The sequence below is a fragment of the Sapajus apella genome, unplaced genomic scaffold, assembly GCF_009761245.1.
Source record: "Sapajus apella isolate SASKATOON/1434 unplaced genomic scaffold, GSC_monkey_1.0 scaffold2, whole genome shotgun sequence".
In the NCBI taxonomy this organism is placed as follows: domain Eukaryota; kingdom Metazoa; phylum Chordata; class Mammalia; order Primates; family Cebidae; genus Sapajus; species Sapajus apella.
Genome location: NW_022436942.1, coordinates 22,232,692 through 22,245,813, shown reverse-complemented (window position 1 = coordinate 22,245,813; position 13,122 = coordinate 22,232,692). Strand labels below are relative to the sequence as shown.

Here is a 13,122-nt window from a genome sequence, read left to right as displayed (position 1 = left end):
AGGTGCAAAGTGAGTTTTCCCTTTATGAGGAAATGAGGAAACTGTGAGACATTATTTCCTCATTTTAAATCTAATGGGGTTCTCATGACATTGCAGAGTAGCATTTTATGCCCTCAAAATTGAACCTTTAAGGTACAGACAATTGCTCCCCAAGCCTAACACAGATCCCTCTAACTCTTCACTACACCTTAGGAAAGCTAGGGTAAACTACAGATTCAATAAAATCTCAATATGAAAATCCCAGAAACCTTCCCCAATGCCCTGTGATTTGGCCTGAACATAGGGAAAATGGACTGCAGGGTGGCTACATAACAGGAACAAAGAGTTAAGAATAATAACTGCCTAAGTTACCAGGATAGGACCAACCCTTCATTAACGACACAAAGTAGAATTACAAAGCAGTATACAGTGTGGCTGGGGGACAGTCAAGGACCATCTAGACTTTTAAGTGTTAGGAGCACCACAGGTCCAAATGCTCCCCAGAGCAGACTAAAACTGGATTGTTGTCCATGGCAACACTGTTTTCCACTATTCTGTCTATAATGAGAATATATCAATAGCAGGAAAACTGCTTTCACACATGGCAAACCTCAAAGCAAAACAAGGATAACCTCAGACCACTGTTACTTGCTGTAAGTGGGGAAAACAAAACAGCAAATGGGTTTTTAGTAAAGAGAAAAGCAAATATAAATGCAGTTGATAAACTAGAAAGCAATCATCAACTAATTGCAGACTATAAAGAAGAAAAGATACCCCAAAATCCTTCTCCAAATAGCAACTCAGTGGATGGGAGTTAATCAAGCTTTCCAGCAACCAGTTATTGATGATTCATGGCCTACATCAAATGAAGACTTCGATTTTTATACCAATGATGTCCCCAAACCAAGCTTACCAGAGCTAATGACTGCTTCTCAGCAATTCAGGAAAAATTTAGAAGCAAATATGGCATTGTGAGAACAAAAAACAGAACCTTGTTTTGAGGACAGGAATTCTGATAGTGTGAAGATGTGGTTGAAAGCCTTCTCAAACATACAAGTCCAAGGCTTTTCTCATCCTGCCTTTCCATCACCTGACCCTCTTCTGAAACCATCCCTCACGTCTTTAGCAATGTCTGGTCTTACAAAGGAGGGGGCAACAAAGCTGGCAACTGGAATAAAAAAAATTTTATTACTGAAAGTGCTCCATGACAGCAAACAAATTATGACAATTTTATTTTTGTGCTCAAAAATCAAGAGGTGGCCGGGTGTGGTGGGTCACGCCTGTAATCCCATCACTTTGGGAGGCCGAGGCGGGTGGATCACGAAGTCAGGAGATCGAGACCATCCTGGTCAACATAGTGAAACCCCATCTCTACCAAAAATACAAAAATTAGCTGGGTGTGGTGGTATGCACCTATAGTCCCAGCTACTTGGGAGGCTAAGGCAGGAAAATCACTTCAACCTGGGAGGCAGAGGGTGCAGTGACCTGAGATTGCGCCACTGTACTCCAGCCTGGTGACAGAGCGAGATTGTGTCTCAAAAAAAAAAAAAAAAAATTAATAGAGGTGATATCTGCATTAGGATCAAGACTAGAGGAAGATAGAGAATAACATTGGGATTCTGAGAGTACCTCGAAGAATCAACCACAGAAAGATGTCAGCCATTTAACTGGGGCTACAGATCAAAAAGGAAAAAATACAGTAAATGGACACAGTAAATGGACATGTCCCCAAGAGTCTCCTGAGAAATATCCTTATTTGAAGAGGCAGCAGGAGTTGATAAAAAACATAACTAAAAAAGTAGAAGACAACACTGTTACATTTGAATCTGGATCCTATATAGCTTCTCCTGTAGGATCTACTGAGGAGTGAAATATAAATCAAGATTTAGCTTAGAAAGCATGAAGATATAAGGCTGGGCGCTGTGACTCACACCTGTAATCCCAGAACTTTGGGAGGCCAAGGCGGGCAGATCACAAAGTCAGGAGTTTGAGACCAGTCTGACCAACATGGTGAAACCCCCTTTCTACTAAAAATAGAAAAATTAGCCAGGTGTGGTGGCGTGCACCTGTTAATCCCAGCTATTCAGGAGGCTGAGGCAGGAGAATTGCTTGAACCCCTGGGAGGCAGAGATCACGCCACTGCACTCCAGCCTGGGCAAGAGTGAGACTCTGTCTCAAAGAAAAAAAAAAAAAAAGGGCATGAAGATAGTATGTTCCAATTTTAAATGAAAATTATATTGTCTGAAAGACAATTAAAATTTTAGTACTGGGTAGGAAACTGAATTGTTATCTAAAGAAGAAAACATTATGGTTCTCTCCAGGTTTAAAACGGGTGCTCCCATCTAGGCTGCTTTTCCCAGCATTTGATCTTAACTTGAAGGCCATCTGCCCGGCCCAGGGATCAAAGAGCTGCTAAGCTGTTCGTTGGTAGACTCTACTGGGCAAAGCTATGCTATAAACTCTGAAGAAAGGGAGATCTTTTAATGTTGATTACTGAAAGGATTAGAAAGACGTCTTGAAAGAGGACTAAACACAGGAAAAATATACCTTTAGCATGTGAGACCTAGGTGTTTCAGTGCTTAGCTCTTAACTCTTCTGAGGGGAGAAAGTTCCACAAAACAGGTTTCTGTTTGAGGCTGTAATTCTCCTAGGGCAAGAATATCTACTAAACACTAACAAATGCTGGAAGCAGGCATCTGACTTCCTTTGTGCTAAGGACTGAAATCAGTACTAGCCTCTGGCTCCCTACATTCCTACAAAACCAGCTGCAGGTAGGCAAGAAGAGGTTGTTTCGGCTGCACTCAGTACATAAACCAAAGACAAAAAGAGTGAAGTCTATTAAAGAGATAAGTAGCAGATGATACTGGGGACATTTTGGTAAAAGAGTATCAGGTTTGTATGAATGTCTTAAATATTACCTATAACCGCAGCAGCCATGTGCCCCACGTTTCTCAGAACCAATCTCAGCACCAAATATTGTCATGTTCTTTGTCCACATACTAGATTTTTGGTTTTAAAAACATAGTTGCTGCAGTTTACATGCCCACTACTCCTGCGAGGCATACACTGGGCCACTTGGATAGGCTGTCATTTTCTGCAAATCGAGAGACCCAAATCACCTCCTCAGAAGCTCTGGCCTATTTTTGTCCTATTCCTGTCTACCCTAATTGATATCCTTGGCTACATTTACGATAAATCTGTTTTCTGACCATCCTTTCCTTCTTTCAGATGCTGATGAAATTAAGTACAAACAATTGTCAATTATCCAGCACTTGATCTAGGCCTTTAATTCCTTCAGAGAGTGAAGGAATATAGAGATAAAACTCCCACCCACTTGAGGTATGGTTTATGAGCTCTTGCCCAATCACATTACCATTCAGAAGGATTTTCCTGGCTGACTTAAACCAAAAGCTTCATTGTTCCAGTCTGTCATGTCACTGCAGCAACAGCTGTCATCTCAATTGTGCAGTATAATTTTTGACATAATTTATATAAGCACATAGAATTCAATCAGCAGCTGAGCAGGGAAGCAATGTTAACAAATGCCATGAATGGGTATATGATTTGCATATTATTTGGTTCATCTGTGGACTGAAGCTATCCATCCATTCCCCTCATTACTCTGAATAATCCAGAAATGGTGGATGCTCCTGGCCAGACAGCTGTATGTTTTAAAAATCAAAAGCAACAAGAAAAGCAGCCTCATGGCTGGTGAACTCTAGAATTAAGGCTATTTCAAGCATTTATTCTTATTTCCTCAGCTTTGGGGCTGGGACAAGGATCCTCAAAACCCTGCTATTTCCCTACTTTTACTTGTGATTCTCTAGCCCTCCTCAACTATAAGAAGAAAAGGATAAAGTAGGGCACTTCTTGGGGGACAAAGGCAGAAGAATATGATCAGAAAAATTTCTCAATATAACAGCAACACAGGAAGAAACCAAAGGGGAATATTTCACTGAGTAAAGAGAGAAGATTGCGTCAACATGCTAATGCCACAGCCTGTCACTTTCCAAGGTGATAGTCTTTCATGAACATGCCATTATTTTTATTTATTTATATTTTTTAGAGACAGGGGTCTCACTACATTGCCCAAGCTGGTCTCAAACTCCTGCTTCAAGCAATTCTCCTGCCTCAGCCTGCCAAAGTGCTGGGATTACAGGTGGGAGCCACTGTGCCTGGCCATGAAAATGCATTTAAAAAAATAAGATACAACTGTAAGTTTGAGAAAAAGGGAAGAGCATTAACATTTTGTGGACTCTTGGTGGTAAATCCAGCAGCCAAGAAAGTAGGAGACTTATAACTGCTATGAATATTTAAAACTGATATTGCAGCCAACAGCTCACCTCCAAAACTTCCCCACTGAAAATAATGGCATAGAAGGGAAACTCAGGTCCACTGAGAAGTGAGGGTCAGGTTTGAAGCCTCTTTGGTAACGGGAATGCTTTGGGAGGCCACAAAAGTTGGCAGGGTTGGAGGGTGCCTAGCACCTTGGCACAAGCAAGCACCAGGCAATCACTCACACCCACATAAATATACAGTCTAAATATGAGGAATGGAACGAAATAATACATACATACCATGTGTGGTAATGAAGACAATTGTACCCTACCCCATCATCCTCATGTACTATAGCTAAAAATCTCCACAGTTAATAATCTTGTCATTTTTTCACAAATTGACATCACTTTACAGAAGCAGAAGCGGGGTGTGCTAAAAGCAAGACCGAAAGTCCTGGGGCTAAAAAGAGTGCCTTGACAAATCTCAGTGTAAAATTTCAAATCTTCCAAAGGATGGAGTAACTCTGGGAGCGTAAGTGAGGATGAACAACAGAGGGTGGCCCAGAAGACCACACCAGAAACCCTGTATTCTCCTGGGTAGAGCTGAACAAGGTTGGGAAAAGCCCCAACAGGTAGGCAGTTGCTATTGGCTTTTTAAAAGATGGGCAACATCCTTTCCATCTCAACATGTCAAAACAAAGGCCAGCTAGTCAGCAACATGTTCTAAGAACCAAAGCAAGAAAGAAACCAAAATTCAACATTATTGTAACAAAATCCCCCAACCTAAAAAGCAACCAACCCTGAAAAGATCAAGACTCTAAGGTGATAAAAAGTTAAACTCATCTTGAGGTCGCAGGGGAGCAGAAGGAAGAGATCAGGGCAAAGGAAAAAAAAATTGTGGGTATTACACACATTATGTAAATGCCTGGTCTTCACAGAGAGACACTTATCATTAATCAGACCATCAGTTATGTTACAAGAAACCAATACCAACATTTCTCCTGTGGAGCACAGTGATAAGCACATTTTTTATGGATGTGTTTAGGATAGAAAGGGGTGGGTAGAAGGGAGAGGAGGCAGGAAGGTGAATGTATTATGTACAAAGAGAAATGACAGAGACCACCCCCTCCTTTAGCTCTTTGCCGTTTCTTTCTCTTTGTTTTCTGCATCCTCAGGATATGCGTGCCATGTCAGTCTCTCTTCATAAAATGCTATCACAATTTGTGGACATTTCACATTAGCTTCTTTTGCAAGAACCAGGTCAGCTTCATCTGTGTCTTTCCTGGAAAGAAAGAATATGCTACTTAAAAGGAGAGGAAGTAAGAATGAAAGAATCTGTCCAGACATAAGTTTATGTCATTATACGGACTTAGGTGTCTTGATTTCCTCCTCACTTTGACTTCAAGGTGAAAAGGACCCTTTCAATATCTTCAAGAAGAAATTTATGTAAATGGATTAATATATTAATCCTATTATACAGAAACAGATGTCTGCAAGTAGAATTTAGATGTAAAACATGGTAGGCTCAGTTTAAAAAGCTGAATAAATGATATTAATCTGCTTCCATAATTTTTATTTGTGAATAGGAGCATGTGAGTGAACCCAATCAAACCTACATTCAACTGTATTGATTACACGTAAGTCAATTATGCACAGGTTGGTCAATCCAGTTTCCAGATCATCTAAGTGAAGAGGTCTTAACCCTCCTCACTTTGTGGCCTTTTAAATACTCATTACCCCTCTGGTCAGAACCATAGATTGGAACAAGCAAATAAAACTTTAGCTACAAATTTCAATTATCTCAGTTACAGCCTTTACTACCAAGTATAACAAAAAAAATCTAGCCACATGGTTCCTTAGGCATGATTACAAATCAAGAAAAAAATTAAATTATCCTGAGAAGGCCAGGTGCAGTAGTTCATGCCTGTAATCCCAACATATTGGGAGGCTGAGGCAAGTGGATCGCTTGAGCCCAGGAGTTCAAGACAAGCCCGGGCAACATGGCGAAACCCATCTCTACAAAACATACAAAAATCAGCTAGGCATGGTAGTGCATGCTTGTGGTCCCAGCTGCTTGGGAGGCTGAAGTGGGAGGATCACTTGGGCTTGGGAGGTGGAGGTTGCAGTGAGCTGAGATTGAACCACTAAACTCCAGCCTGGGCAACAGGGCAAGACCCAGTCTCAAAATAAATAAATAAATAATAATAAATAAAATTAAATTATCCTGATATGAGGACAAGGGAAATTACCACCTTGTTGGAGCAGATACTCAAATTTGGACTATGGTGGAAAAAGCCAATTAATGATATGTAAATCATAAGTAACACATATGGCTGAGTAAGAAAAAGCAGTCCAGTCTAGACACAGTGCCTCATACCTATAATCCCAGCACTCTGGGAGGCTGAGGTGGGAGAAACACTTGAGCCCAGGGCAACAAAGAAGGACCTAGTGTCTTCAAAAATTTTTTCAAAAAATTAGCAGGCCATGGTGGCATGCACCTGTAGTCCCAGCTACTCAGGAGACTGGTGTAGGAGGATAACTTGAATTCCGGAAGTCAAGGGTGCAGTGAGCTGTGATCACACCACTGTACTCCAGCCTGGGTGACAGAGTGAGACCCTGTCTAAAATAAAATTTTTAAAAAGCAGTCCAGGCCTGTAATCCCAGCACTTTGGGATGCCGAGGCAGGAGGACTGCTTGAGGTCAGGAGCTCGAGACCAGCCTGGCCAATATGGTAAAACCCCATCTCTACTAAAAATACAAAAATTAGCCAGATGTCGTGGCACATGTCTATAATCAGCTACTTGGGTGGCTGAGGGATGAGAACCACTTGAACACCTGGGAGAAGAAGGCTGTAGTGAGCCGAGATGGTGCCACTGCAATCCAGCCTAAGTCATAAAGCAAGACTGTCTCAAAAACAAAACAAAACAAGCAGTCCATACAGCTCCTTATTTCTGACAGAATATAGCAATTCTTCAAACATAGGCTTCTGGGTAACTTACCAGCAGCACTCTCATCAGATAAAATAATAAGCCTTTGATTATACAGCTTTGTTTTTTTTTTTTTAAGTGCAGTGGCGCCATCTCAGCTCACTGTAATCCTCGCCTCCTGGGTTCAAGCAATTCTCCTGTCTCCGCCTCCCGAGTAGCTGGAACTACAGGCACCCACCACCATGCCAAGCTAATTTTTGTATTTTTAGTAGAGACAGGGTTTCACAATATTGGTCAGCCTGGTCTAGAACTCCTGACCTCAGGTGATCTGCCTGCCTCGGCTTCCCAAAGTGCTGGGATTACAGGTGTGAGCCACTGCACCCGCCCAATTATACTTTTAAGGTAACTTTTAAGGTAACATATTTCTTTAGTGGCAATGCAGCACAAACCTTCTATGTATCACAAACCCAGAATACTTGGAAACAGTGAGGGCCATACCATAAATCACTCTGTTTCTAAGAAATCAAATTGAGCATCTTTAAGTAATCAAATTGAGGGCTCAGTGCAGTGGCTCACGTCTGTAATCCTAGCATTTTGGGAGGCCGGGGCGGGCAGACTGCTTAAGGTCAGGAGTTCGAGAGCAGCCTGACCAACATGGCAAAACCCCATCTCTACTAAAAATATAAAAAGTAGCCAGGCATAGTAGCAGGCACCTGTAATCCCAGATACTTGGGAGGTTGAGGCAGGACAATCACTTGAACCTGGAAGGAGGAGGTTGCAGTGAGCCAAGATCATGCCACTACACTCCAGACAACAGAGTGAGATTCCGCCTCAAAAAAAAAGAAAAAAAGAAATCACATTGAGAGGAACTACTTCCCTTTCATTTAAGAGCCATTCGGTCTCTACTGGATGAAATAACTTGTGCTTTGGCCAGTATTAGCTTTAATGCTTTTTGTTGAGATTATTTTTCTCTTTTAGACATTATTCAGTAGGTTTGGCCCTCAGTGATGGCAGAAAGTCTCATTTTGATTCCTAGTCCAGGGTCACAGGCCCATGGTCTTACAGTAAATAATTCAGAACTGTGTAAACAAATGGTTATGTCATGTTGATGTTTTCTTTCTTTGAGATGGAGTCTCACTCTGTGCCCATGTGGGAGTGTAGTGGCTCGATCTCAGCTCACTGCAACCTCTGCCTCCCAGGTTCAAGCAATTCTCCTTCCTCAGCCTCCCAAGTAGCGGGGACTACAGGCATGCGCCACCACACCCAGCTAATTTTTTGTATTTTTATTAGAAATGGGGGTTCACCATGTTGGCCAGGCTGGCCTTAAACTCCTGACCTCAAGTGATCTGCCTGCCTTGGCCCCCAAAGTGTTGGGATTACAGGCATAAGCCACTTTGCCCGGCCCTTATATATTTTCTACCTCAAATTTACCTTTTTTCTGATAGTAGGCTACTATAATTTGGCTTAATAACAAAGCTTGAGAATGTCTTAAATCCATTCTGAACCATAATTCCCATTTAATACCAATAATTGGTTAAGGATATCTGACATTCAAAATTCATGGTCTGGGAATACGCAGTCTTGCCACTTAATCTTCCACACAAATTCAAGTGACTGGCAAAGAAACACAATTGTAAAGTGAAGCCAAACCTTTCTCACCATTTCATTAGGAACATTAAATCACCACAGGAATCTGTCGCCCCAATGATCTTTTCTGGTTCCAGTCCTCTCTCAAAGCCCCGAGCAATATCATTGCTCTGCTATAAATAGAAGATGAAGAAAGGTTACAGCTTGTGGAAAGAGAAAAGAAACTCCCTATTTCTAGGCTCAACAAAACACAATATAGTTAATATCACCTGATACCATTTCTGTCGCCAATTCGGAAAAATTTTTAGAACTTAATAACAGTACTAAGTACTGACAGTGACAATGAAGTGACAGTGATGCCAAGAGATATTTTTGTAAGATGTTATCTTTCCTGGAATTCCTTCAGAAGATTGGAGGTGAACCCTAAAAGTCTCTAATGTTCCGTAAGATACTCTGAAGTCAACATCTAGGAACTCCTCTAATCCCACTCACTCAGAATATCCTTAATATTGTTAAATAAGCTCCTGAAATGATAAAGACTATGTTTACCCTAACTAAACCTTTTCATTTTACAAACTTCAAATATTCTACCTCTCTCAATCTTTATTTTTTTAGACTTTTAGTTTACCTTAACACTAACCAATAATTTTAATATATTTCACAGTCACCTATATTTATCAAAGAACAGAGGTACGAATTATGCAAAGCCAATACTACTAAATGGCAAATTTCAGAGATCACAAACACCAATGCCTATGTGCTTGATTAGAGAGAAGGCCCTGGTCAGTGCCTATCCCCTCTAGATGTAGATGACTGTTAGCATTAGAGGGCAGAACTGGACTGTAATCAAAAACAAAAACAAACAAAAAAAAACAAAAAGAAAAAACTGCCCTGGTACAGTGCCTCAGGCCTGTAATCCCAGCACTTTGGGAGGCTGAGGTAGGAGGACTGCTTGAGACTAGGAGTTGGAGACCAGCATGGACAACTGTCTCTACAAAAAAAAATTGTAAAAATTAGCTGGGCACAGTGGTGCACACCTGAAGTGTGCTACCTCTATTCAAGAGGCTGAAGTGGGAGGATCCCCTGAGTCCAGGAGTTCAAGGCTGCAGTGAGCTACATCATGTCACTATGCTTCATGGTGGGCAACATAGTGAGAGCCTGTCTCTTAAAGTAAGAAAGAAAAAAAATCTTTATTTATTATTATTTTTTTTTGAGACGGAGTCTCACTCTGTCGCCAAGGCTGGGGTATACAATGGCGCAATCTCAGCTCACAGCAACCTTTGCCTCCTGGGTTCAAGTGGTTCTCCTGCCTCAGCCTCCCAAGTAGCTGGGATTATAAGCGTGTGCCACCACACCCAGCTAATTTTTGTAGTTTTAGCAGAGACAGGGTTTCACCATGTTGGGCAGGATGGTCTTGATCTCTTGACCTCGTGATCTGCCTGTCTTGGCCTCCCAAAGTGCTGGGATTATAAGCATGAGCCACGGTGCCCAGCCAGAAAAAAAATCTGATAATTCATGAGATGAGTATTGAAACTTGTTCTAAATTCAGTAATACAGTCTAGACAAGGAGCACAGGTTCTAATCCAGATGTAGTAACACTGATGAGAGCTAAAAAGCAAAATTTTATGCAAGCCAGGTAATTTTTTTTTTTTGAGACAGACTCTCCCTCTGTTGTCCAGGCTGGAGTGCAATGGCACAATCACAGCTCACTGCAACCTCCACCTCCTAGATTAAAGTGATTCTCCTTCCTCAGCCTCCCAAGTAGCTGGAATTACAGGCACGCGCTACTGCACCTGGCTAGTTATTGCATCTTTAGTAAAGACAGGGTCTCACCATGTTGGCCAGCCTGGTCTCAAACTCCTGGCCTCAGGTGATCTGCCTGCCTTGGTCTCCTAAAGTGCTGAAATTACAGGTGTGAGCCACTGCACCTGGCCATGCCTGGATAATTTTTATATTTTTAGCAGAGACAGGGTTTCACCATGTTGACTAGGCTAGTCTCAAACTCCTGGCCTCAAATGATCCACCCGCCTTTGCCTCCCACAGTGCTGGGATTACAGGTGTGAGCCACCGTACCCAGCCCAAGCTAGGTAATTTTTAAAAACTTTATTATGGAAGATAATGTTAGCCTCTCCAATGGCAACACAAAAAAAGATTTAGAGATGCCCAAATGAGCTAAATCTCTAGTGATGATTCTTATAGTAAAATCTTTTTGATCTGATGATGTTCACCTTGCTTTCCTCTGAGACACAGAAAGCATTTGGGGTCTGGGTGGTCCCCAAAGATACCAAAATCCACAATAGGAAGGAAATTCCATGCATGAATCATTGAAATATACTGACTTTTAAAAACATAGCCTCTTTGGGGGGCGCTTAAGGGGAAGAAGTTCCCAGATGTGCACACAGCTGCTCACAGCTGGAATGCTGGCACATGGACTAAGTTGTAAATCATAGCTGACAGCTGAAAACAGTTTGCTATACAGGGAGGGAAACGGGGACAAATGGAAGAAAAATGTTCAAACTGCTGAAAAGGCGCCTCAGCGAAGAAAATGCTAAAATCATTATACAGGCAGTAATCTTAAATCAGGCATAATGCAGACTAAATTTCTTCTGCAGTGGTCTTAAGAAAGAAACGCAATCTCCTCCTGTACCTTTAAAACATACAATCACCTATCTTCCCAACTGTCTACCTGACAGCAACCAGTACTGCTAGAATGCTCTCAGGGGCCCCAGATGAACATTATGATCTAAGGGAAATGTGGGGGTTGTTTTCAAGGTCGGCAGCTTCAGAACCTGGCCTAGGAACAAAACTCTGCACTGGCCAGTGACTCTAAGCCAGATAATTCGAGCTGCTCATTTTTAAAAAGGACAGAGGTTGGTCACGATGGCTCACTCCTGTAATCCCAGCACTTTGGGAGGCCAAGGCAGGCAGATCACAAGGTCAGGAGATCAAGACCATCCTGGCTAACATGGGGAAAGCCCATCTCTACTAAAAATACAAAAAATTAGCCGGGCATGGTGGCTGGCACATGCTTGTAGTCCCCACTACTTGGGAGGCTGAGGCAGGAGAATCGCTTGAACCCAGGAGGTGGAGGCTGCAGTGAGCTGAGATCACACCACTGCACTCCAGCCTGGGCGACAAAGCAAGACTCTGTCTCAAAATAAATTAATTAATTAATTAATTTAATTTGATTGTAATTTTACTGGGTCTGGGGTACATCTTAGGCAGTGGATAATTTTTTTTTTTTTTTAAAGCACCGTCCAGGTGAGTATAATGTATAGCCAGGGTTGAGAACTAATACTCTAGAAAGTTAGATATGTAAGTAGAATGAAGATAAATAGGGATGCTTGTGGCAGAGATGCTGGAAGATTCAGAAGTAGACTTATGCTTTTATTAATCGTAAAGTTTATGATACAGGCTTCACCACAAAACGCTTCATAACCTTGAAATAAATAAAAGGAATAGAAGCTGGGTGGGGGGCAGGAGGAGGTGGTAAAGTGTGTATATTTATGCGCCCACACACAGTTGAAAAAAGAGACAGACAATTACAGTGCTAATAATGCCAGTTGCTTGAGAGCTAAAGAGCAGAAGGATTAAAGCAACTAAATCAAACCAAAATGTCATAAATATACTTCCCAAACTGAAGAAGATTCAAAAGACAAAAATTAATTTTAACTCCAAGTATGTAGAAATAATAGATGAAGAGAATATAAATGCTATTGAACTGTTCACTTTAAAATTATTAATTGAGCCAGGTGCATTGGCTCAAACCTGTTAATCCCAGCACTTTGGGAGGCTCAGGTGGGAGGATCACCTGAGGTTGGGAGTTTGAGATCACCCTGACCAACATGGAGAAACCCCATCTCTACTAAAAATACAAAATTAGCCAGGCATGATGGGACATGCCTATAATCCCAGCCTCTCAGGAAGACTGAGGCAGGAGAATTGCTTAAAGCCAGGAGGCAGAGGTTGTGGTGAGCTGAGATCGCGTCATTGCACCCCAGCCTGGGCAACGAGAGTGAAATTCCATCTCAAATAAAGAAAGAATAAAAATACAAATACAAAAATTAGCTGGGTGTGGTGGCACACGCCTGTAATCTCAACTACTCAGAAGGCTGAGACAAGAGAATCATTTGAACCCAGGAGGTGGAGGTTGCAGTAAGCCATGATTGCGCCATTGCACTCCAGCCTGAATGACAGACTCCATCTCAAAAAAATAAATAAATAAAATCAGCCAGGCGTGGTGACTCACGCCTATAATCCCAGCACTTTGGGAGGCCCAGGCAGGAGATCAAGACCATTCTGGCTGACATGATAATAGCCCGTCTCTACTAAAAATACAAACAAAGGCCGGG

General features: G+C 41.9%; 1 protein-coding gene across 4 annotated transcripts in view; it reads right to left on the bottom strand.

Annotated features, from left to right (window-relative positions):
- Positions 1-2,871: 2,871 nt before the first annotated feature.
- CBX5 (chromobox 5) overlaps positions 2,872-13,122 on the bottom strand; it is a 42,128-nt gene continuing 31,877 nt past the window's right edge. For 3 of the 4 annotated variants that reach the window (XM_032291892.1, XM_032291910.1, XM_032291919.1), the window contains exons 4-5: positions 8,843-8,943; positions 4,632-5,538 (exon numbers count right to left, since the gene is read on the bottom strand). In XM_032291892.1, coding sequence (XP_032147783.1) covers positions 5,388-5,538; positions 8,843-8,943 — 252 coding nt within the window. In that variant the 3' untranslated portion in view covers positions 4,632-5,387. Of the gene's footprint in view, positions 5,539-8,842; positions 8,944-13,122 lie in introns of all 4 variants that reach the window. The other variant, XM_032291902.1, reaches the window with a different exon arrangement.